Source organism: Asterias amurensis, chromosome 11 (genome assembly GCF_032118995.1).
Source record: "Asterias amurensis chromosome 11, ASM3211899v1".
In the NCBI taxonomy this organism is placed as follows: domain Eukaryota; kingdom Metazoa; phylum Echinodermata; class Asteroidea; order Forcipulatida; family Asteriidae; genus Asterias; species Asterias amurensis.
The window spans coordinates 17,153,394-17,177,522 of NC_092658.1; the positions used below are offsets into that span (position 1 = coordinate 17,153,394).

At 38.0% G+C, this 24,129-nt stretch overlaps 1 protein-coding gene across 3 annotated transcripts in view; it reads right to left on the minus strand.

Moving 5' to 3' along the window:
• Positions 1-29: 29 nt before the first annotated feature.
• Positions 30-24,129, minus strand: part of LOC139943987 (polycystin-1-like protein 2) — a 79,962-nt gene continuing 55,862 nt past the window's right edge. For all 3 annotated transcript variants that reach the window (XM_071940910.1, XM_071940912.1, XM_071940913.1), the window contains 24 exons: positions 23,765-23,820; positions 23,305-23,458; positions 22,445-22,539; positions 21,939-22,191; positions 21,098-21,223; positions 19,960-20,071; positions 18,618-18,834; positions 17,399-17,623; positions 16,545-16,632; positions 13,669-13,861; positions 13,218-13,314; positions 11,900-12,142; positions 11,068-11,313; positions 10,395-10,784; positions 9,730-9,974; positions 8,566-8,743; positions 7,503-7,680; positions 6,614-6,733; positions 6,034-6,321; positions 5,228-5,550; positions 4,407-4,662; positions 3,764-3,897; positions 2,782-2,917; positions 30-2,302 (listed from right to left, as the gene is read on the minus strand). In XM_071940910.1, the coding sequence (XP_071797011.1) occupies positions 2,160-2,302; positions 2,782-2,917; positions 3,764-3,897; positions 4,407-4,662; positions 5,228-5,550; positions 6,034-6,321; positions 6,614-6,733; positions 7,503-7,680; positions 8,566-8,743; positions 9,730-9,974; positions 10,395-10,784; positions 11,068-11,313; positions 11,900-12,142; positions 13,218-13,314; positions 13,669-13,861; positions 16,545-16,632; positions 17,399-17,623; positions 18,618-18,834; positions 19,960-20,071; positions 21,098-21,223; positions 21,939-22,191; positions 22,445-22,539; positions 23,305-23,458; positions 23,765-23,820 (4,496 nt within the window). In that variant the 3' untranslated portion in view covers positions 30-2,159. The remainder of the gene's footprint in view (positions 2,303-2,781; positions 2,918-3,763; positions 3,898-4,406; positions 4,663-5,227; positions 5,551-6,033; positions 6,322-6,613; positions 6,734-7,502; positions 7,681-8,565; positions 8,744-9,729; positions 9,975-10,394; positions 10,785-11,067; positions 11,314-11,899; positions 12,143-13,217; positions 13,315-13,668; positions 13,862-16,544; positions 16,633-17,398; positions 17,624-18,617; positions 18,835-19,959; positions 20,072-21,097; positions 21,224-21,938; positions 22,192-22,444; positions 22,540-23,304; positions 23,459-23,764; positions 23,821-24,129) is intronic.

Below are 24,129 nucleotides of genomic sequence, written 5' to 3' on the forward strand. Positions count from 1 at the left end.
AAGAATGCATTTGTCAACCGTGGGCAAAATTAGCGTTCATGTTCTTTTATCTCCATACTTGAAGATGGCGCCTAAGAATGGATAGAATAAAAAATAAAGCCAATAATAAAGATTTCTTTTTACAACACATATGTATTATACATTTAATATACATTCTATTCACTATACCTGTTTTGTTAAAGTTTATGTTTTGACTCTAATGTATGATGAATAGGCCTATCACGCACAAGCTAATTAGAAATCTAATGTTTATAACATTTTATAGAAGTTATTATATTTAAAATGCGTATATTGTTTCAAATGTCACTCTGAAGTTTTAACGATTCTTGACTACATCAAGCAAAATAATTTATAAATTAATTGCACACTGATTATAATTAGTTTGATTTAAAATAAAACATCTCATAAGTATTTATCACCAATTAACTGTTAAGATGCTTTTTAATGTTGCACAATTTTTTAGATGTTTGATCCTCCTGAAATTTTAGTTCTTGATAATTGTCATCAGGCAATTTCTATGGCACACTCGATTTGAGATACTCTCGTTATCATACAGACAAGAATATCTGTCCTTCCTCTCTGTAATTGCTGAATAGTTTGTGCGAACTTGTATTGCAAATCTATATTTTTGTTATTATTATTTTTTTTACATATAGTTTTAACAAACTTGTTTTTACTACACTTGGTTTAAGACTAAATTGACGTATATCTTGAAAGTACGTTTCCACATAGTGTAACTGCACTAGATGTGCGAACTAGTATTTTTATAACACACCTTGAACTCTTTAAAAGCTTTTACATTTAGTTTCTGTGAGCTAGTTTTACTAGACTTGGCTTTAGACTAAATTGACATGTAATTGCTGAATAGTTTTGTATTGCACATCTATAACTCTTCAAAAGTTTTTACATATAGTTTTTACTTTACACTTGGCTTATAAATAAATTGACATGGACACTTCCGCTGTCATTGCAAGTTTATGCAAACTGGTATTTGTATTGCACATCTATGACGCCTTTAAAGTTTTTATAGGCATTTTTTTTACTAGACTTGGCTTTTAAACTAATTTGACATCGACTTTAAATTGTCGTTTTCCCCTGCAATTATTTACAAAAAACTGTTTACATAGTTTCTATTAGCTGGTTTACTAGCTATTTTTACTGTCTCACTCCATTTTTTCTGTTTAGAATAGAGATTTGACTTCAGACATTTCATAAAAACTCCAGGATTTCAGACTTGAATAATTGAATCTCTTGATTCAAGAGTACAAGACCTGGGCCCAATTTCTTAGAGTCAGTTAATTAGAAATTATTAGCCTTTGAGAAAGACTTTGAAAGGGGCAACACGTCAGGTCGTTAACTTTTTGTTTTTGCAGAAAACGTTGCTTACCTGTCACAGATGGTACATATGGTGTGTTACTTTGGCTGGTAACCAGTTTCTGTTAAGCATAATTCTGTTGTGCTGATCTGCTTTTTGTGCTTAGGCAGCTCTTTAAAGTATATGCCTTGGTTAGAGACTTTAAAGGGAAGGTATACAATTGTTAATTACTCTGAAAATTAACGCCAATACAAACTTTTGGTTATATCGAAGCCAACATTAGCTTTTGATTATAGTATAAAGCATTTTTGAGAGAAATTTCACTTCAAAGTAATCTGGTTATGTAAAAAAGGAATCAGTTTTTATGCCCCAAGATTTGAACCTGAAACACGTCTCACTCAGATTGTGCATTCCTTTAAGGGAGTATTCTTCATGCATAGACATACGATCCCGAATTTCGGCGGAGTCTAAAAAAGCTGGGAACCTTTTGAAATGAACATTTCACATGTTAGGTTTATTGTACACATCTATCTTCATTTATATAAGATTAAAACAATCAAGGCATACATTGCCCTTCGGCAGAAAATATCGCTTAACTTCTTTCTGCTGAGCAAAAAATAGGACACCTGTCACAGATGATACATGTGATGTGTTACTTTGGTTTCTGGTAAGCATAGTTCTGGTGTGCTTACCTGCCTAAGCAGCTCTTTAAAATATAGGCCCTTTGGTTGAGACTTGAAAGACCAAGTTGGGAACAGGCTCACATTATAAAGACTGCACCAAATTAAATTATCATCTATATTCTCTCAGACCCTGGGATGTATTCAGATCGTCCAAGGCGGTCTTAAGGACAGAGGAAGATCTTCCTATCCTCTACCTTCTGTCCTGTCATGCCTTTCTCCGAGCGGATGAATTGGTTGAGTCGGTCAACCATGGTACTTAACTTGTCTCTTAGCTCGTCACATTCGACGTCCTTGGGATCTATGGCTGCAAGAGCAAACCCAGCAAATCATATGATAGAAAATAAATTCTTGCAAAAAAAACAGTTAATGGTCTCTGGCATTTCTACCCTAGCAGAGTCTTGTATCGAAGACTAAATGACAACACAGCAAACATGAACAGGTAGCTAAGTGAAATTAAGCAGTGAAGTGAAAGTACATGAATAGAGAGAAAGTCAGAAAGCACACAGTCACTGCTTTTGCTACACTTATTTACCTGTTCATGTTTGTTGTGTTGTCATTTGTGGTAGCCTTTGAGAAAGACTCTGCTAGGGTCGAAACATCAGAACATTAACTATTTTTGGCATTTTAACCAAAGGTTCTTTTGGTTGGTAACAGCTAGTTCTATTTTCTAAAAATAAATTGTTGTTGCAATTCTGTCTGGACATTTGTTTTTAAAGACTAACGCCATGCCACAAGAGGCAATTTAAAGGCAACAAGGTCTGGACAATTTCATAATGAGCTTACCCTCAGTGTAGTTGTATGTCTTGGTCGGTTTCTTCATCAAGCGTCTTTCAGAAAAGTTACTCCATTTCTTGAACCTTTCCATCATGAACTCAACAATCTCCAGCTCATTCTCAAGTGCTTTATTGTCTCGACGGACCTGCCACAGAATAATTCTTTTTCATTTATTAATTTTTTTTTTTGTAATGAGAGACAGCCTAATATCACTATGCCGGAAGGCCACTTGAAGGTGAGGGCTACACTTAACTCAATTGGGCTGTCGACCCACACCAAATACCACCAGGGTCACATTGCCACTATACTCCTGGGTTTGAACCGGGGTTACCCCCTTTACAGTCCGTAAGGGTGTCCGTTAGGGTATTCTCCACTAGGAGCATAGCTGGTACAGCAGAATACACTTCCTTCCCAACATTTTACAAAGCAATTATGGTTAAGTGCCTTGCTCAAGGGCACAGGTGTCATGACAGGGATTCGAACCCACACTTTGCTGCTGACAACACAATAGCTTGGGTCCTGTAAACTAGACCGCTTGGTCATGACATGCCATGGTCTTGAATATTTTGAGGTAGTCAAGTAAAAACTATTTTTGTTTCAAAATAATAGCACTCCATACAAATGCTAAAATATAAAAAATTGCTCGTTAAACCATCTTAGTTCCCTAGGGAGTAGACAGCCTGTGCACAAACATGCGCTTCTGAGCCAAATCAATCACAAGAGCCATCTCTGCCATCACAGGAACTCATTTACCCCTGGGTGCAGACAAGCATTTAGGCCCCCCTATAGTCAAGTGTCTTTTTCAGGGACACACGACTGGGACTCGAACCCACACTCTATTAGTGACTTGTGACAATCAAAAGTTATGATTTCATCATTTGTAACAACGCATCCTTTGAACCCACTTTGGACTCTTTTATTGGTAATTTCTACAATTTTGCTTGGATTAGGAATGTGCTTGTCTAGAAAAAGGAAGTTGAAGTTTTCAAACCTTTCCAAATGTCTCGTTGATGATGGACAGGAACATGCTGAGCATGACAAAGACAATGATGACGACATAGGTGAAGAAGAACACTGGGCTGAGGATGCGGTTCACTGATATCATGTCTTGGAAATCAAACTTGCCTGCAACAACAAATCAAGTTACTCTCATTTAAGGCACTTAAGGCACTGGACCTGTTTGGTTATTGTCAAAGACAAGTTTCTGAACTTTATGTGACCAAACATACACATGATATTTCTTTCTTGTAATATTTTTGTTGGCATACAAATTGTACATCTGACACGGCATTTTGGCTGGTAACCTTACTAAGAGCTTGTTCCACGATAGTGAAGTTAATAACAGTCTTATAAGCTAAAGTAGTAGTCCTGATTTGCTTCCCTCCCGCCCAGGAAGTAGTTAACAAGCAAGACATTTCTCTGAGAAGTCTCCTCAAAATCCAAAAATCTACCCCATGGTAGTAGAACAGCAATACAGTTCTCTAAAGAACAAAATCTACCTGGCAAGTACACCCAAAAATAGTGTTACCGCAAAGTATAAACCTTATTCTGGTAAGCATATTTTTGCATTTACGTAGCTCATTTATGTGCTTATAAGCAGCTCTATGAAATTGGAACCCTGATTGTACACTCACCCAGAATTGTAGAAAATAGCGTCTCAACTGTCCCGACAAACGTGCTGAAGTCTCTGAGGTACAGATGAAACAGGGCGTAGGCGAACAGCGCAAACGCAATAAAGACTACACCAAAGACTAGAGTGTAGTACGCCAGGTCCTTGCTGCATCGACGCAGAGTGAATGAGAAGAGTAGGAGGCGTCTGTTGAAGCGCAGGAGTCGCAGGAACTTGACGGTGGTCAGGAAGAGGACAAGGCCTGACAGGTAGACGTAAAGCTAGTGGGAAGTCAACAACAAAAATCAGGTATTTGATACACTTCAGAGGTTTACAGACTCTCTACATCATTTCAACTCGATATATGAAGGTCTGGGCCCAATTGAATAAAGCCTGAAAGCACAAAAACTTGCCGAGCGCAGACAAGTGTTGCTCAACAGAAACAGCTTAAAGAGCAGAACTGTATCCTTAACATCTTTCTGCTAAGCAAAAACAAGCAGGATACCTGTCACAGGTTGTACATGTGGCATGGTATTTTAGTGGGTAAACTCATTCTGGTAAACATATATAACTTGTTGTGCTAAGCTGTTTTTTTTCTGCTTAGGCAGCTCTATGAAATTGGGCCCAGGTTACCAGCTGAAATAACATTAATTTTACACTGTTGTGACTGGCAACCCACTCAAGTTTTGCTTAGCAAAGAGTTTCGTCAAGCGGTATTTTCTACATTTGTATAGGATTAAGATAAATGCAGTTTCCAAAAACCAAAGGTATACTTTGTCTTTAAATAGAAGCAGTTATACTCTTAACACAACTTCTAGCAAAAGGGGACAGAAATAACAAACCAACCTGATCCCAGTTGACCAAGTAGTGGAAGTTCAGGAACATTTGTGGGTACTTCTTCCTCTGCTCGATCATTCTGTTCCCGACATCCACCCGGTAGAAATAGAAGACCATACTGGCAATGGACAGTGAGATGATACACAACTCAACGCCGTTCCACGAGTTGTTGAAGTACTCTTTCTTCTCGCGCAGGATCTTACGGATCTCTCTGATGAGGAAGTACAGAATGAAGAGGGCGTAGATGACCTGACCAATGAGGACGAAGATCCCGAATGTAGAGTTGTAGCGGTCGAGACGGATACTCCAGAAGTACGGGAAGGCCATGGCTCCTGTGTGTTAAGAGAGACAGTTGGAGGGGAGTTGATGGTGGGGGAGGGGGAAAACTGAAATTATTGAAATAATAATGATGATTCTTATTTTTGCTTAGAATTGCAATTTGCCAGCCAATACGCCTAGTTTGTTTAATACATTTTGTATAGCTATACAGATCTGCTGGTTCCAAACCTGTTTTACAATCATGGAAAAAGATAAACTTTTTATCCTCCAAAAGTTGATATGAGAAGCGAGATTGTGCATCAGTATAGGGGTTGTTCTTCATGCGTGGACATATTCGCTCCAGATCAAACAGTTAAAAAATTTAAGGTATACTCTGCCTTTAAAGTATTAAGAGTTTGGAAGATGAAAAAGAGACAATAGGTATACTTTTTAAGGTAGAGTGAGGGAAAGCTGCACTTTTTTGGAAACAATTGCCATTAAAAAAATGCAAAGATTTTGTTTTCATTTCATATATACACGTTCATGTACTTTCTCACCTCCCTGTGGTAAAAACTCCACCAGCAAGAACGACGTGGTGTATATGTTGATGTTGGCATTGTACACCACAAACTCCATGAACACTGCCCTCGTGTACTGATCCACCCACATGTTCTCGCGCAGGTAGGCTGCGACTCGCAGGCTCTCCTCCGGGGTGATGCCCAAGTCTGCCAGGTACCCTCCACCATTGTAGAGGGCGTGCTTGCCCAAGTAGGGGAAGGAAGAAATGTTGTACCAGCTGTGGTATTTCCAGACGGCAAGCGGTTGAACCTTGTAATTAGGTTTAGCTGTTAAAATGTGAAGGGTTTAAAGACTTTGGTATGACACAAAAGATTACAAGTATACTTCACAGTAGTAGAATATAAAGGCAATCTACCAAGCAAGTAGATACACTGTACTTGCATGGTGTTACTGCAAACCAAATATATAAGTTAAGACTAGTCTTATCATCCTAAGTTTTGAATAACTCCTAAAAGAGTCCAAGAACTTCTCAGTTAGGACTATCTTTGTCAAATTGACCCCAGTGCCTTTAAGCGCAAACTGCAGAAAATCAATCATGAAAAGTTGCGGAGTACTGACCTGATTGATTAACTGCTTTCCATCCTTCATCAAAGTCTACATCTTCCTCATCAGTGATGCTATAAGGAGCTCGACAATCCTGCGTCTTATTTATCATTGTCTCAGGAATCACACAGATGTCTTGATTTAAAATAGAAGGCAAAATTGAATTCTTAACTATTTAATTTGATTCAAACTCATATTTACATGTATTTCCATACTTCATAACATTTCCAAACATACATAATCAAAGAAAACACCAGAAATTATTTCAAGAAGTGAATGCAATGGAGGTTTCTACTAGAAGCCAGGGCTTCTGGTGAGATGCCTGGTGGACAGACAAACAAAACACAAATGGAAATGTACTGAATGACAGATTGAACAAAGACTGAAATTATAAATAAAAATAATGAAAATAATTTATGTTAAGTACTGTTAAGAAAAAAGAGAGCAAATATTAGCTGACTTATTCTCAGACGACACTACCTCCAAGGAGCATAATTTTACTTTGCTTTTATTTTCCAAAAAGGTCTGGCCAATTACCAGTTTGGCAAACATGAAGGAGATGGCAATAAAATGCAATACTTATTAAACTCCTGACATAATCATGACTTAATCAAGGGAAAATAGCTAAATGCCCAAGGGCAGCTTGCCCGTCACTCAAGGGTAGCTTGCCAATCAAAATTAACCATAGATAAAATGAGTTGACAGGTTGCACAGCCTCTCTATATACAAAACTAAAACAGCAGTGTTTTCAAGTAACAACAAAAAGACCTGCAAGGGTTGTTGATAAAAGAGGGGACAGCTTGCCCGCCTCTCGAAAACACTATTATTAGCAGTGTTTCTAAAAATAATGCATACAATTTATTCAATGAGAAGCACAACAAACATGAGTGTGGTTTTATCTCACCATGTTTAATCCGTAGCTGTCTGAACCTCGCTGTTCCCACTAGGTGCATGCTTTTATCGGCCAGTGAATGTTCCGTTCTTCCAGGGATGTCAGGCTCACCGTTATACCAACTATTGGAATACATCGTTGGGATGAAGACATTCTCTGTGTAGTTCCAAAAATTCTCTCTCCCACGAATCTTAGGTTATAATTATAATAAGAACCATTTATTGCATTTTGTCAAAACTATTACCACCCCATTCATAGCAATGCTTAAAGGCACTGGACACCTTTGGTAATGGTTAAAGACCAGTATTCTCACTTGGTATATCCTAACGTGCACAAAATAACAAATCAGTGAAAATTTTGACTCAGTTGGTCATCCAAATTGCAAGGAAATAATGACAGAAAAAACACACTTAATGTAAAAAATTGTGTGCTTTCAGATGCCTGATAAAAAGGCTTCAGGCCTAAAGTCTTTTAATATTTGAGTGAACTGTACCTCTCTCTCAGAAACTACGTTACTTCAGAGGTAACCGTTTATCAAAATGTTGTATACTATCAACAGCTCTACATTACCAAGTAAGTTTGTATGGTAACAATTATTTTGAGTAGTAGTGTCCGGTGCCTTTAAAGGCAGAAGACACATTTCAAATCAAATCAAATCCCATACACTTTGGGTAATTACTAAAACATATATTATAGCATAAAAAGTTACTTGGTAATGAGCAACAGAGAGCTGTTGATAGTATAAAACATTGTGAAAAATTACTCCTTCTGAAGTAACATAGTTTTTGAGAAAGTGGTAATTTCTCACTCAAATAATTGAATCTGAATCTTTACTCACACATCTGATAGCCCACGAATTTGTGCAAAGAGGAAGTTTTTTCTTCAATTATTTTCTTGCCATTTCGATGACCAATTGAGCCCAAATGTAAAAAAACAAAATTGTTATGCATATTCTATGTATAGACCCATGTAACTTTTGCCACATTTCCATAAGGACTCAGGAAATATAACCTGACATCTTCAAAAAATATTGCAGGCACAAGAGAGAAAAATTATACCCAAGAATTGAGCCCACCTTTGTAAAACGCATACGTCCATTGTATCCTGCCTCTACAAACATGTTCCTCATTGACTTGTGCATGTGGAATATATCAGGATCGTGCTCTCCAAAGCAGATGAGCATAGTGAGGTTCAGGAAGATTAGATAAAAGATAATCTCACGGATTATCTTGCCCATCTTAATCTCCTTGATTCTGCAGAGTCAGAAAATGAAAATAGCAGAGAGAGAGAGAGAACGTCAACAAATTAACCACATGAAATGTTTTTTTTTTTTTCAAAACCCAAGGGTTTCCCATACCTAAAGGAATGGTCCACTCTTGCATATTATGGCATTAAAAATGTTAAATAACTGACATGCAGATCCTTGTCATTTGATTGGTGGAACTTACTTCACGTGGCATTCACTATTACTCCCATCCGCACCGGCGATCAAAAAGACCTATTCGCCCATGGGAAATAGCAGTTCCCATTGAACAGTTATGATCATCCTTGTTCCCAATGTTTTTGAGCAGTACATCAAATGACAAGGATCTATAACTTTATGTCAGTTTTATAAAACAAATATTGAGTGGCTTTAATTCGTGGAATGGAAGGAATATTATCACTCTGTAAAATTTGGACTGTTCCATTTCACTCGGCTTTGCCACGTAAAATGGAACAGTCCAAATTTTACCTTGCGATAATATTCCTCCCATTCCACTCTGAGCCACTCAATATTTGTATAATATTAAAGCCTAACACAGCAGCCTTCGATAGTATAAGAAATTTTAGAAACATTTGGTTCTACATGTAAGTAATGTGATTACGAAAAGTCGTCATTTTTTATGCCCTAAGTTTGAATCTGAAAAGCATTACCGCAGCAAATTTTATCATATTGTGACGACATCTCAAATACAAATACAAGGATTAAAACAATCAAACAATTCCAAGAACCAAAGGTATACTTATCCTTCAACCAAATTATGCGAATTAATTGAACCTGGCTTACTGAATTATTTGTAGAAACTTTAAATGGTGTAGTGTATATGTTTTGCCTACAACAAATTTCAGCAGTTTTAAAGTGACACAAATCACTGTTTTCTCTCAGTCAAGTCAAGTCAAGTTGCAAGTCAATGAAATCAGACTTGACTCCAAGTCAACAACACTGGATAGTGGAGGGCTAATAAGAATGTAGCTTCACCTAATCTCCCTGGCCTCTTGCAACTCCTCTGAACTCAAAGGAGCCAGCCTCTTGGACGACGCCTCATTCTTAAGATCCTGTAGCTGGGCCATCTTAGAAGGGTCTTGGAGCTCCTCGGGTGTCATGCGGGAATGCAGATACTCTTCATCTTCTTGTAGATTGATGTCGGAGCTGTTGGCATCGTTGGCTTCCTCCGTATCCGGGTCACGAATGATGAGAGAGAGGAAGATGCCAAGGAAGAGAACCTGATGGAGGATATCCCATTGGATGAATGTTACTTTAAAATGGTTTGTGTACCTTTGGTAAATGGAACCCACAGTTTTATTCTGCATAAAGTCTTGGTGTTTCTACTTTCAAAACTTTTGACCAACGAAGATATTAACATTGGGCTTTAACAGCATCAAAACAAAGCTTATTCTCTTTTTTAAATGTATCAAAAAATGCTTGATCACATCTTATTTCATTGGGAATGGAGTACACATCATATACAAGAAAATAGTGTTGAATGGTTTACCTGTTGTATTATTGCTATTTGCTATAATCGGTCACATTTATCATTTTCTCTACAGTGAAATCATCTCATTCTGCACATTTCCCGTTTGATTAGGGTTGTGGATAAAGTTCAACAAAAAAGTTTAACAAATGATGACAGTACAAAAAAATACCTTGATGGGTTGATTCAAGAAAATATCTTGAGCCAGAGAGAAACACATTGACATTAGCCACTCAATAGATTTGTCCTTCCCAAACTGACCAGCAACCTCGATAGTCAACCAGAATGCCACACCGACAGACGCAACCACCAGGAGCCAGGCAAAGACACAGCAGCCCCAGGGTAGCTCAATGCCCTTCTTGCGCTTTTTGGTGTTCTTGACGGCAATGATTGGAGTCTTGTCGCAGCCGTTTCCACCCCGAGGAGTTGGATAATTGGTGGCAGAGGTGAGATTCTCCAGATCGGCTGATGAATGGGGACGCAAGTTGACCTGGCTGTAGATGTTGAGGGAGATACTCGGCACACTGCCAATTATTTCCTTGGATTCCATGCGAGCAAGCTCCTGAACAAAATATTTGAAGAAAAAAAAAGGTTTGTATACGATGTAACAAAAATGTTCCAACCACAATGTAACAGTTCTGTAAGCTCGGGAATTGAATGCACAGTAGAACAAATAGCAGGACAAGTTCTCTGCTTTTATATTGTTGTATTATTACATTTTTTTTGTTCTTGTAGATCATTTGATTCGCAATTTGTCAATGTTTTTGATAATGTTTGATGGCAAATAAAAAAGAAACGAAATGTCAGCGCAAGAGGTCAATAGAGTTTTTGCTACCAGTCTTTACCTTCTCCAGATCACTCATCGCTCTGGACACCCCGCTCATGCTAGACACAGTGGAAAGCTTTCTGAACTTGGTCAAGTTACCCTTGGCCCTTTGACCCTTCTTAAAGCAGGGGCATGCTGGGATGGGCCGAGACAATCGGAACAACTGTACTACAATCAGGTTGATAGGAAAGACCATGAGGCTGCTGATCACACCGATGACGACGTCGCCGTAGGTGAAACTGATTGATCCCAAGCGAAACACGACCTGCATATAAAAGTTCCAGTGATCTGCGTCATTATACTACCACAGCTTCCAAGAGTTTTACTTGGAAAATCTGCGTTTATCTTCTACTTCCCATATGTGCTTGTTCCCTGCTCCCCGCACATATACGCGGTATATGGCAATCGAGCATTCACAGTCACACATTATGGATCGATCTACCTCTTCACATCCCTCAGGCATCATCTCTTGAATCCTTCAAAGCGAAAGCTCATTTGCTTTTATGCTTAGTAATACTATTTGTGTTTATTCGTAGATGCTCTGTACAGCGATTTAAAACTTTTGTAAAAGGCGCTTTATTATTATTATTTTATTAACATCTTGCATACAGTTTTTTGCTTATCTGTAAGTTTCTTCTTTTGGTAGACTTGATGCCAGTGCCAGATCTCCTCTGACAAATGATTCTGTTTGTAAAAAGGCTGGTTTAGTCAGTTGCAAGATGATCGCATGACTGAAAAGTTTACACTCATCCGTGTGAACAATTTAAGTACAGAAAAAGCTAAGTACAGATGAGAATGGTTTAAACACTTGTTGAAAAAGACACAAGAAAGAGATTGATGCATTTCAATACCTGGTTGCCCTCCATTGCTTCAAAATCCTGATTGTAGAAGAGAATATTGGCCATCATTGTACAGAACAGTAGAGACAGACAGCAAGTCGTTCTCTGCACACGCGTGAACTTGCTCTTCACGGGACGGGTAAAGATGGAGAACCAGATGTGGCCATCGCTGAGGTTTCGTCGCGTCTTGGAGTAGAAGAGATGGCCGAAGCTGGTCAACTCACTGCGGCCGGCTACTGGCACTACGCGCTCAATCTGGAATGTGTGTTATTATCAATATATTTTAAAAAAGATTCAAGGTTTGCATGATTGGCCATATTTTGTTTCAACAAAATATACGAGCAACATCTGCCACAGTTTTAATTTAAAAAAATTCAGTTGGCTTTTGGAAAAACTGAAAACACTCAAACTATACAAGCAACGTCAGCCACTATTTCAATAAAAAATATTTCAGGTGGATTTGGGGCAAACTGAAAACACTCAAACTTGTGTAAGTCAAATATTTGTGAAACTAGGAATCAAATTTTTAGGATATAGTGTAATAATGGCATTAAAACGTTTGATAACCCCTGGAGTTCATTTCACAAAGCTTTTAGAACCAGTATCCTCACCACTAGAGAGGTAGATCAAAGAGCAAGTTATTGCTTACATGTGGACAAAATAACAGCCGATTTTCATGACCAGGGCCCAATTTCATAGAGCTGCTTAAGCACAAAAAATTTCCTAAGCAAAAAAATCCTTGCTTTAAGTAAAATCAGATTACCGGCCAAGACTCCACTCAATTGTTATGCTAAGTAAACAACAGCTAAATATCATTCACAAGCAATGTATATGGCATGAAATTTTGGCCAGTAACATGTGTAAAATAAGCGAGCTATTTTCGTGCTTTATGAAATTGGCCCCTGGCTGATGTTAAAAGTCAGATTTCGTAACAAATCATTTTCATCCCTGGTAAGTATAGGAGAAAGTTGTTTTTAACACACTGGGTGTTATGGCCAAACCCCTTAAAGAGGTATAACAAAGCAAACTCCCACAAATGACGTCAGCGGCATTGTCCTTTGACGCGCGCCGTCAACGGCAGGAAGTGTTTTTAGTTTTTCAAAACCTTTAGGTTGGGGCCTGATTTTTTAATTGATAATCATGAAAAATTCAGAAGTGTACACATATCAAAGTTACATTAAAATGGTGAACAAGTGCATTATAAACAAGTTAAAAAACCATTTCTGTTAAAAACATTCCGCTCAGGTAGCTGTTAAACAAAATGTATGCAGATAAATTAAAATCAGTTGATTTAATCAATTTCCCCATCTCAATAAAAACCTAATCTCACCATTCCATCTCCTTCTTCCACTGCAAGCCAGGTATTGGCCATGAAGTAAAACGTTCTCTCCGTACGTAGATCTTTGATCATGAGTCTATTCAGGTACCTGAATTGAATTGAAATGGTTTTAAAATGAATTTAAATGGGCTCAAACATATTTGCATCACTTCTGGGGGGTATATTCATTCATACCCAAAACAGTTAATACCCACCTCTAAAGCAAACGAAACCTTGGCCAACAAAAGTGACAGAACGACTATTAAAAGCATGCAGGCGAAATCGCGTATACCCCCCTTAAATGATAAAAATACTTTTGGGAGTGCCCTCACGTGGTAAAAAATACGGCACATTGAAATGATTAATTTATAATAACATCATTGCAGCCAGAGGCCAAAATGTTTACAAATAAGAGTATTTACAAATATTTAAAAAAAGAAATACATAAAATACAAATGCGTACCAGGAGGGGTTCTTGCCCTGGTTGCCATGCCAGACCCGGACGTGATTCAGGTTACCAAGAGCCACGGGACTCGCCAGAAGGAAGGTGTCTACGCCCCCTTTCTGGAAGACCTTGCGTTTTGGGTCTCGCAAGATGCGTGGAGCACTGTCGCCTTGCTCGCCACCAATCAAGAGGAAGACAGTTGCTGTCGTTCCTAAAATTTGAAAACGACCAATAAAAATAATTCCCCTCACTAAATTGCGTAAATGGTGAGCCGGTGTGTCCCTTTAACCGACACCGACGGTGTACCAACAAAACTATGTGCCAACATTGGGCCAACATGTGCTTGCTATCTGGGTTGTACAAGGCCCAAAACCAATAATGGCTAGCCAACTGGAAAACGAAGCCAATTTTTAGCCACCGTTGCAGCAACATACACCAACATGGTTAGCTACGCATGCCTCATCGGCTTTCAATGTTGCACCAACAACCACTATGCTGACCTCTAGCCATCGTTGGTGCATCATCAACTTCAAACTTTTATTACTGCTAATGTTGGCTTCCGACCCACAACCAACGATGGCTCGACATCGGTAGCCAACCTGAAACCGTTTTAGTCAGCCATTGCATGAGCACTTGTAGTTTTAGTTTGATTAAAGGGTTTTGGAGCCTGTTGTTTTTGGTCATGGATGAACTCCTTATCACTGTAAATGAAGATGTATGTAATATAATTTACCTGCAGGTGTTTCAGCTTTATTAGTCTTTAAGATTTAGAAGGGGAAAAAAATTGAATTACAGAGCGATGTTTTCAAGAGAGTCATGTAAAATACCAGAGCTGGTGAATACTTTGTACCTTGTTAAAATAATTTGTCTCCTGAACAAACAATTATTTTGGGATATTGTTTCACTCTGCATTTCTAAAAAAAAACTACATCACCTCGCTCAGCAAATAGTAATTTAAGGGAACTGCTTTCAACCATCATTATCTTTATATACCGTGTAAGTTGAATGTAAATCTGTGGTTGTAAATTATTGTGTTTGGTGTCCTTCAAAAGGAAATAAATTAATAAATGTTACTTTCAGCATTGTTCACATGATTATTACCCAAAGGAATGTTTTTTTAATAAAAGTGACTTAAATAGTTAATTTCTCTTTACATCCACACCATAAACAATGCTCTTGATACATGTATATTTTCACCTGCATACCACATCACAAACTTGGCAATTACAATGATTTTTTTAAATGATTGAATTTATTCTCAACTTAAATTTATAGTACCCCTTTACTTACAAGTACCTGCATCAAATAATAAGTGTGAGAATATGACAATAGACAGAGTTCATTAAGCCTAATACATTATCCAAAATTAAACAAATAAACTAGGAAAAGTTTGTTTCACTACAAAACAGTTCATTGCACAATGTTCTATACATGTAAGCATGAAGTAAGCATTAACTTTAACTGGGTTTCAATTTCCAGGCAAGCAATCAAAGATTATGGGCCATTACTCCGCTGTTATTTAGTTGGTAATGAGGAATTGAAAACAAATTCATGTACTAACCAAGACCTTTTTTTTTTTAAAATAGGGATGATTCAAAACAAAGTGTACACGTTGAGTGTTTAGCATAATACGAGACACCATCGAAGCCACAGCGATTTCTCCGACCACCAGATTGGGTTAACTATAGGCCAATATAACCAACTTTCCTTTTATGCCAACCTAGGGCCAATATGTTTGGCCAATGTTGGTCCAATGCCCACGCTTTTAACGAAGGAAGGTACAAATCGTGCCGATGTTTGACCCAATTACATAACTTTAGCAATTGGGGCCAACGTAGATAAGATCATCAATAATAATAACTGCGCCAACAGAGGGCCCACTGTGACTTCTCTGATCACAGGCCAATTTGGGACAGGTATGGGCCAACATTTATTAAACTTTCTTATTATGCCAACCGAGAGCCAGTGGTGTTGGTCCAGTGCACATACTTTTAAAGAAGGAAGCTACAATTTTTTTTCTCACATTGGGTCATCGTCGGCCCAATGTAATTCAACCGACATCGACCATGTACCAACAAAACTACATGTGCCAACATTGGCCCAAATTGTGCATGCTGTCTGGGAAGGCACTGGACACTAATTTCTCGCTTAAAGTCACCTGGAAGTGGTATTTTTTCAAAATAAAGCTTTTGTCACTAATATATGTGTTTTGATGAGTTGAATGTGAATAAACAGTTAACTAAGGTTTTAAAAAATCAGTTCTTATGTTATTTAAAAATTTAAGAGTAGACCCCGACCCGAGAGGGCGCTTTTCGTGATGTCAATCGAGGCAGACTTTGCCTGTAATGCGTATAGTAAACACAATTGCAAAGTACATGTACGGACCAAGTCGTGAGTTTGTACGTTTCAAAAAAAAAATTTTTAGTTTTTTTTCCGGCAATGCCGACCAGGTGTATTGCTGCTGAATGCAGAAAAACACTTTTTGAAATGTACCAACTCACGACTTGGACGTACATGTACTTTGCACGTGTGTTTACTATACGCATTGCAGGCAAAGTCTGCCTTGAATGACGTCACAAAAGGGGTAGGTGGAGTCAGCCCCCCAAACAACTTTATATATTTTTTAAACATATAAATCGTGACAAACAATTACTAAAAAAATTGTTTTATTGTTCGTAAGCATAAACTCTTATGTTTGAAAAAAAAAAAATTATATTTCCAGGTGACTTTAATGTCAGATTACATGTAGGAATACAGCAAACAAATTTTCTCTTGCAAATTCGACAACCAATTAAGTCAAAGTTTTCACAGATTTGTTTTTTCATGCATATGTTGGATCTATAATACTTGTCTTTGACAATTACAAAAGGTGTCATGTGCCTTTCAGTGCTTACCTGCATTCCGTTTCAAACCAGTGTAGACTGTTATTTCATAGTAGTAGTGGTGACGAGGATCGTTATCTGGAAGAGGTGTAACGCCAGCCTGCAGGAAATGAAGCACAACATTTATTACTGATGGTGCAGGGCCCAATTGCAGTGAGCTGCTATGCAAATAACGGTAGGCAAATGTTTGTGCTTACTGTACATGTAGCACGAATTTGATTTTGAGCCCTCAGAATTAGATTTTGAGAAAGCACACAACTTCCTATGACAATGGTGTTTTATTCTTCAATATTATCTTGCAACTTCTACAACCAATTGAGTTCAAATATTCACAGTTTTGTTAATTCGTGCATATGTTGAGATATACCAAGTGAGAAGACTAGTCTTTAAAAAAGCTGCCCAGTTCTGGTACAGCTATCCTTTTCCTCCCCATACCTTGCCATGCACTGTACATGTAGGAAGTTTTAAAGTTCAGTACAAAAATTTGAACTTTTATTATATGGGGCATGTGGTGTTTTTCCTGGCTGGACCAGATTTTTAACCTTCGTCTCTATTGTATATTTTTCTTGTTGAAATTTTGTGTGTGCTGTTGTTGTATATCCGTAGTCTTTATTAAATTTTTTTTTTTTTTTCTATTTTTAATATTGCTCTCAATCAATATGTTATTACAAATATATTGTTATATTAATACAATTTAAAAAAATTAATGTTTGTAGTTGCTGGGCACCTTTGAAAAACAGTGTTTCACTAATAGGTTTCCCGATAGTAAATAACAAATAAATAAATAAATAAATAAATAAATAAGCTTTTTTTATTTGTATTATTATTATGCATAAGTAACATCTATTCAAAGGAATCTGCCGGACCTTAAGTATGTCTCTCTTATCTGCTTTACGAGCCCAGAGGATGACCAGGAAGTAGAGACAGAGGCAGCAGACCATGAAGATGAAGACTACAGGGTTCTCATGTAGCTTCAAGAAGGCAGAGTCAGATAGATCAATCTTATTGATGGGGATCTTGAACCCTGAACCGAACGTTGTAAGATGGGTGCACAGGCACTGGGTCAATGCTGAGGTGCTGTTTTCACCAACCTGAAAGGAAAACAAAATTCTCAAGGAATATTTTGTCTTTTCATTGTAACTAGGTTACTTCTTTAATAGTATTGTGAAAAGACTTGCTGGCACTGTTTTACAATCCTGAAAGACAAAAAGACACATTAAGTGATAGTAACCTTTGCGATATACCGTTCAAAGACACAAGTGTCAAGACCAGGCCTCAATTATATACTCTGCAGATCTGAAAGATTAGGGGCCTTTCTCAAACCTGATGCAGGATAAAGGTAGAGCTGCGTATGAAGCACCCGGAGCCTAAGACTGAGCTGGAGCCCAAGCCGAGGTTTGAAAAAGGCCCCAGAGCTCGAGTCCAGTGCTCTTAATAACTCGGCCATGACACACCAAAATATTTTCCTGGAATGGATAGCAATTGATGCAATGTGCCTTCATAAAAAGCAGAAGCTGGGTTAAGTTTTCTAAAGGGGCTACATCCACAGAGCTGCCAACTTTTGCATATTGAATTTAGAAAGTACATGTAGTCCAACTATCCATTAGGTGGCATGGTTGGCATGTGCGTAAAGCGCTCGCCTCTCACCAAGGTGACCCAGGTTCGATTCCCGGACGGGGCCATATGTGAGTTGAGTTGTGCGTTGGTTCTCTGCTGTGCCACGAGGGTTTTCCAGAACATCCGGTTTTCCTCCCCCAGGAAAAATCAAACACTTTCGATCTTGCTGTGCTCCGTGGTCATAATGGGTTGATGTGGCTGTCAGCCAAAGGCGCCCTTGCATGCCTGCTTCTCGAACATGTTGTAGCCGCGTCCTTCGCAATTCAGCTCTTAGCTGCGTGTAAGGATGATTAGCCCCCCAAATTATAAAGTAGGCAACAAGTTTCCAGAATCAGGGAGACTTTTAAACTTGCTCATCCGAACATAAAAAGAATGGTTTATGTTCCGGGAAAATTCAGCAGAATCAGGGAGGGTATCTCCGCATCTCTCCTGAAATCCCCCTTCCCACCGAGGCTAGAAATATTTTACCTGGCATCCCTTGCTTAGCCATTCATCTTCCCCATCGTTGATAGCAAGGCAGGTGAACAGTGCTGGTGTGAAGATGTAACTCATAGGATGAAAGCGCTGGTCGGATGACATTTCCGATCCTTCGATGCTTGTACCGTCGTCCGAGATTGCCGTCACTATCTCATGGTTGATGCCGACATGTAGCACTCTGGGAGATCCACTCTGACTGGACAGGTGACTGAAATAAAAGATTCACCAAAATAATGGTAGATGGATTCCTGTTTCGGGAATAACTCCAAACTAAAATACATGTAGCTGTCCGGCTGAAATAAAAGATTAACCAAAATATTGGTAGACGGATTCCTGTTTCGGAAATAACTCCAACAATTACTAACCATAAAACCTTACTTTATGTAAGATGTTCCAGTGGTCTTGTGTTGTTCAAAAGTTTACTTTCAAATTTCTTAGTGCTTGTTCAAAAACTTAAAACAGTTCAAACTGTGTAAAATAGATGTTAAATTTGCATCGAGATAAAGAATATTAATTTTGGTTTTTACTGTGTAAGTTTTCTTTTCTGACTTCAACTCTGATCTTGTCAACAAGTCTTGAGGTCTTAAGGATGTTTATGCCCAATTTTAGCAATGAAAACCTTGTACTGCAAACTGAAATAACTGTCTGTTCTAAATGCTCTCCTTTTATTCAACAACAAAATAGTAACTTTCTGACGAGTGAATTTAAGAGAAGAGGTTCCCCCACCCCCAATGTATTCCTGGACTGATTGGCCGCATATTGCGCTGCAGCACCTTAAAGGAACACGTTGCCTTGGATCGGACGAGTTGGTCAAAACAAAAGCGTTTGTAACCGTTTTTTATAAAATGCATATGGTTGGAAAGATGTTTTAAAAGTAGAATACAATGATCCACACAAGTTTGCCTCGAAATTGCGTGGTTTTCCTTCTACTGTGCGAACTAACATGGTCGGCCATTTATGGGAGTCAAAATTTTGACCCCCATAAATGGCCGACGTGTTAGTCGACAAGGTAAAAGGAAAACCACGCAATTTCGAGGCATGTTTGTGTGGATCATTGTATTCTACTTTTACAACATCTTTCTACCCATATGCATTTTATAAAAAACGGTTACAAACGCTTTTCAAAGACCAACTCGACCGATCCAAGGCAACGTGTTCCTTTAATATGGTGATAAGTAAAGGAAAAAGGGGTCATACCTCACAACAAAGCTCCACATACCTTGCAGGATAAATGATAATAATGTGAGAGCGCCATGAGCATCACTAAGCAATGGATTTGAGTCCTATTACTAGAAGCCACTATTATTATCATTATTATATAAAAGTTACTCACATGTCAAGAATTTCACTTTGGAAGAAGCATCTCGTCTGGGAGTCATTAGATATGGAGATATTTGACCACACTGTGACTGTCTGATGCAGGGTGCAGTTGAAATCATGAAGATCTGAAGATGTTAAAATAAATTTTAATCACTATACAGGAGTTAAAATGTATTTTTTTTAAACCTATGTACTGATCAAGTACAGAAAATACAATATATAAACTGCAAAGCTACAAAACATTAGGATAAAAAGAAGACAAATAAATGAATAGTAAATAAATAAATTAACTAACTAATTTATAATCAATCAATCAATTAATCAATCAATGAATAATTAAATGAATAAATAAATCACTAAACAAATGAACAAACAAAATAAAATAAATAAATATTCATAAATACCTGACAGTTTCGCTATTCCAATTGGTGGAGAGCGCGTCACGGTGGTGTGTATAAACCTTTGTTTATGACTGGTAAAAAGTGTTAATTCATGGGCGTGACACGCGACCTTGCACCTGTTCTTATAAGACAGTTTCTTCATTCCTATTGGTCGAGAGCAACGGCTGAAACAGCCGTGCCACATCACGCGATACGCGCACAGCATTCCCTTATAAGGAGTTGTTTACCCTGAGGGCGGCGGAGGGCTTTACCACTTTATAGCTGGAGGGGTGTTGTGTTGAAAGAAATCATTTAACAATTCTAATTTTTGCATTTATTTTACTTTTTGACCAAAAAGTGATGATGTTTTTGACCGAAAAGGTATTTATGAATGGGAATCAAAGTGTGTTGAATCGGTTTTCAACTAGTGGTTTAAACCCGCCGAGGCCTGGTTCTTTATAATTTACCTCGACTTCGTCTCGGTAAAACTATCAAGAACCAGGCCTCATCAAACCTCTTCACCACACAGTTATTCCCTTAGCTAAACAGAATAGTAAATAAATAAGTGAAACAGATATTTAAAAAAATATATGTTTTACTATTCTGTTTAGTTATTTATTTATTTTATTTTCACAGAAGATACAATTTAAAAAAACAAGTCACAGCCACGTCCCAGAGGAACACCAGGCACTTCGTGAGAGCGTCCAAAACAAAGACAGCAAACAGAACAACTTTGTATACCGCTGATGGAATAAATGTCTGCTAACTTACCCAGAGATGGGTCTCCACTCTCCCTGAAGAAGACATAGAGAATGATTTCATAAGACCAGGCTGGCTTCATCTCATCAGTACCCATTGATAGCACTGTCAGATCCAATGCATGATGGAATGGAACATCTAAAACAAACACATCAACAAGAATGAGTAACATCAATTCAATTCAATTCAATTCAATTCAACATCTAGAAGACTATTGAGAATGATTTTATAAGACCAGCCTGGCTTCATCTCCGCAGTACCCATTGATTCAACTGTCAGATCCAATGCATGATGGAATGGAACATCTAAATCAAACACATCAACAAGAGTGAGTAACATCAATTCAATTCAGTTCAATGGAACATCTAGAAGACTTAGAGACCAGCCTGGCTTCATCTCCTCAGTACCCATTGAACGACTGTCAGCTCCAATGCATGATGGAATGGAACATCTAAATCAAACACATCAACAGGAGTACATGTGTGTAACATCTTTATGCCTACAAACTGTTTTTTTTTAAACGGGTGGCTACTGCTCTCCATCATTTTACACCTTGACAACTTCATTTAAAGGCATTGGACACAATTGTGTACTGCAAGTCTCAGACAAAGCTGTTGAATTTTAGTAGATAGTTTTGGTTCTTTTTTTTTCAGTTCAGTATTTTGTTAAATGTTGACTCCAGTTAGTACTCGAGATCAGAATCATAATATTTTGCCTTTATTTGTGATTATTGGTATTCCAATACAGGTTAACTGTTTTTCATGTACATGAGCGAAGCCAAGGAGCATGACACAAGTAAAATCAAGTACACTTTCAAAGACATAAATTACGTTTACAGAAGAATTCTTTTTACCAATGTCGTGTACGCTCATAGCGCCACCAACTGGTGCCGTCTGGCCAGTGTCGCCTGTATTATCACCATCTGTAGAGTTGACTGCATTAGGGTGATGAACACTGGCTATCCAGATCTCGATTGGACTGGACGTGTTGGTGACCACAATGGGTGACCCATCAGTCTCATTAGTCAGGGTAAGGGTGACGACCATTGAAGTCACGTCCGATGCACCGATGGCAAACATCTTGGTGTTACGATTTCGCATGATAACCTTCAGGACAAAATACATATGAATCTGAAATATGGGACAAGCATTGCATGTGAGGTATCAATATTATTATATTTGGTTTGCGGTAACACTGTGTGTGTGCCTACATGTACATGGCAGGGACAGAAACAGCCAATCTGACAGCATATATGTCACAGGCATAAATGACAGGTATTTCTGTTGGGAAACCACCAACTACCATATCTTAACAAAAACCCCAAGTCTAACAATCAATGGAAAATAAATTGAATCATACTTTTTGCGAGACTGCAGTTAGATTGTCCACAATGCTGAATATGTCCTCGTATTTAGGAAGCTGCACTGAGTTTCCTAACCCTGGCTCAAAGTTTTCTGGAAAAAAGAAAAAAAGAGAAAAAAATTCACTAAATGAAAGCACTCTTCCAGGCCTTGTGTACATTTCGATTAAAAACGACTTTTAAGTGTAAAGACACTATACAGTACTTCTTGATGATATTGGCAAACTAGAGCTGTTGAGAGCTGTTGGTTGTATAGCGCATTGTAATGTTAGAAACAGCTCCCTCTGAAGTATCTTAGTTTTTGGGAAAGAGGTATATTATCACTTATATATTTAAATTTGAGAGAGACCTTTTTTTTCTAAGGCATCCGAGGAAAGCACATCAATTTTACCAACAATTTTTTTTTTACTGTATTATTTTCTTGAAACTTTGTAGACCAATTGAGCCCAAATTTTACACAGATTTGTTATTCTATTTTTATGTTGAAATACACCTAGTGAAAATACTGGCCTTTGACAATTACCGAAATTGTGTCCAGCGCCTTTAGACAAAAAAATACACATGTTTGAGGGGGGGGGGGGCATTTTTTACAAAAGGGTCAACCGACACATTTTTGTAGACAACTGACTGGGCTTTTTTTTTAAACATTATATTTTTCTTTTTCGTCTTAGATTGTTTAAAATAATGTATCCTCTTTTGCTTGTAAAACAAGAAGAACAAAACGAGGCGGTCACTAAAAAGGAAGTGGGTGGGGACGCAAAATGTTTCTTTATTTTCTTTTGCCTTAATGCTGAAGTCACCAACTCACATCTGCCAACACTAATTGTACAATCTATTTCTCAAGGGATAAGATACTTACTGTCACTCAGCCAGAGGACGGGAGACCTTGCCAAGATGAGGGCTGACTTAGATGAGTTGACTGTTATGGCTCTCTGTCCTAGAACCATCCTCTGTGTTATACTCTCTGCCAGCCGATCAACTACCTTCTCAGACGTCTCCATGTTCTTAAGACCCTGCCCAAACAAACATTTAATGATAACCAATAATCAAATAACAAACAACAAAGGAAACTGACTTGTGGTTAATTATTTAATATTTGATATCTGATAGGGAAATGATGGCTTCAAAGGGAGGATCTGAAAAAATATCCTTGTGGCCTACCCTAAATATAATTTTGTGACCCATTGTTCAACCAGTTCTTCTGTTCCTTTTTTTTGTTCGTCAAAGCTGTGAACATAATATCCAGACATACATGTACTTTGTACACCAGACCTTGTGAGTTGGGCGGTGCCTCATAACAAATATTAAAAACTACTTACCGCATCCTGAGTTGCGCCCTCATCTTTGGTGCTATGCTGGGCTTCCACAACGTTTTCTGTAAAGCAACATTTTTCAAGAAGACTAGTTCAAAGGTGAAACACTTAAAATTACACTTCATTGTTTTTAAAAGTGTGGGAACTGTTTACTGAAAATGGAGTGATGTCTGATGCATTTCACTTTAATTTAATTTAAAGATTTTTACTAAGGTTTACTTAAAAATCTTTCAAACTATTTGTATTTTTGTAACTAACAGAATGTATATATATTTGGTTTGCGGTAACACCATGTGTGTATCTACTTGCCAGGTAGAGTTGTTCTTAGGGAACTGTCTTGCTTTATTCTACAGCCGTGGAGTAGAAAATCG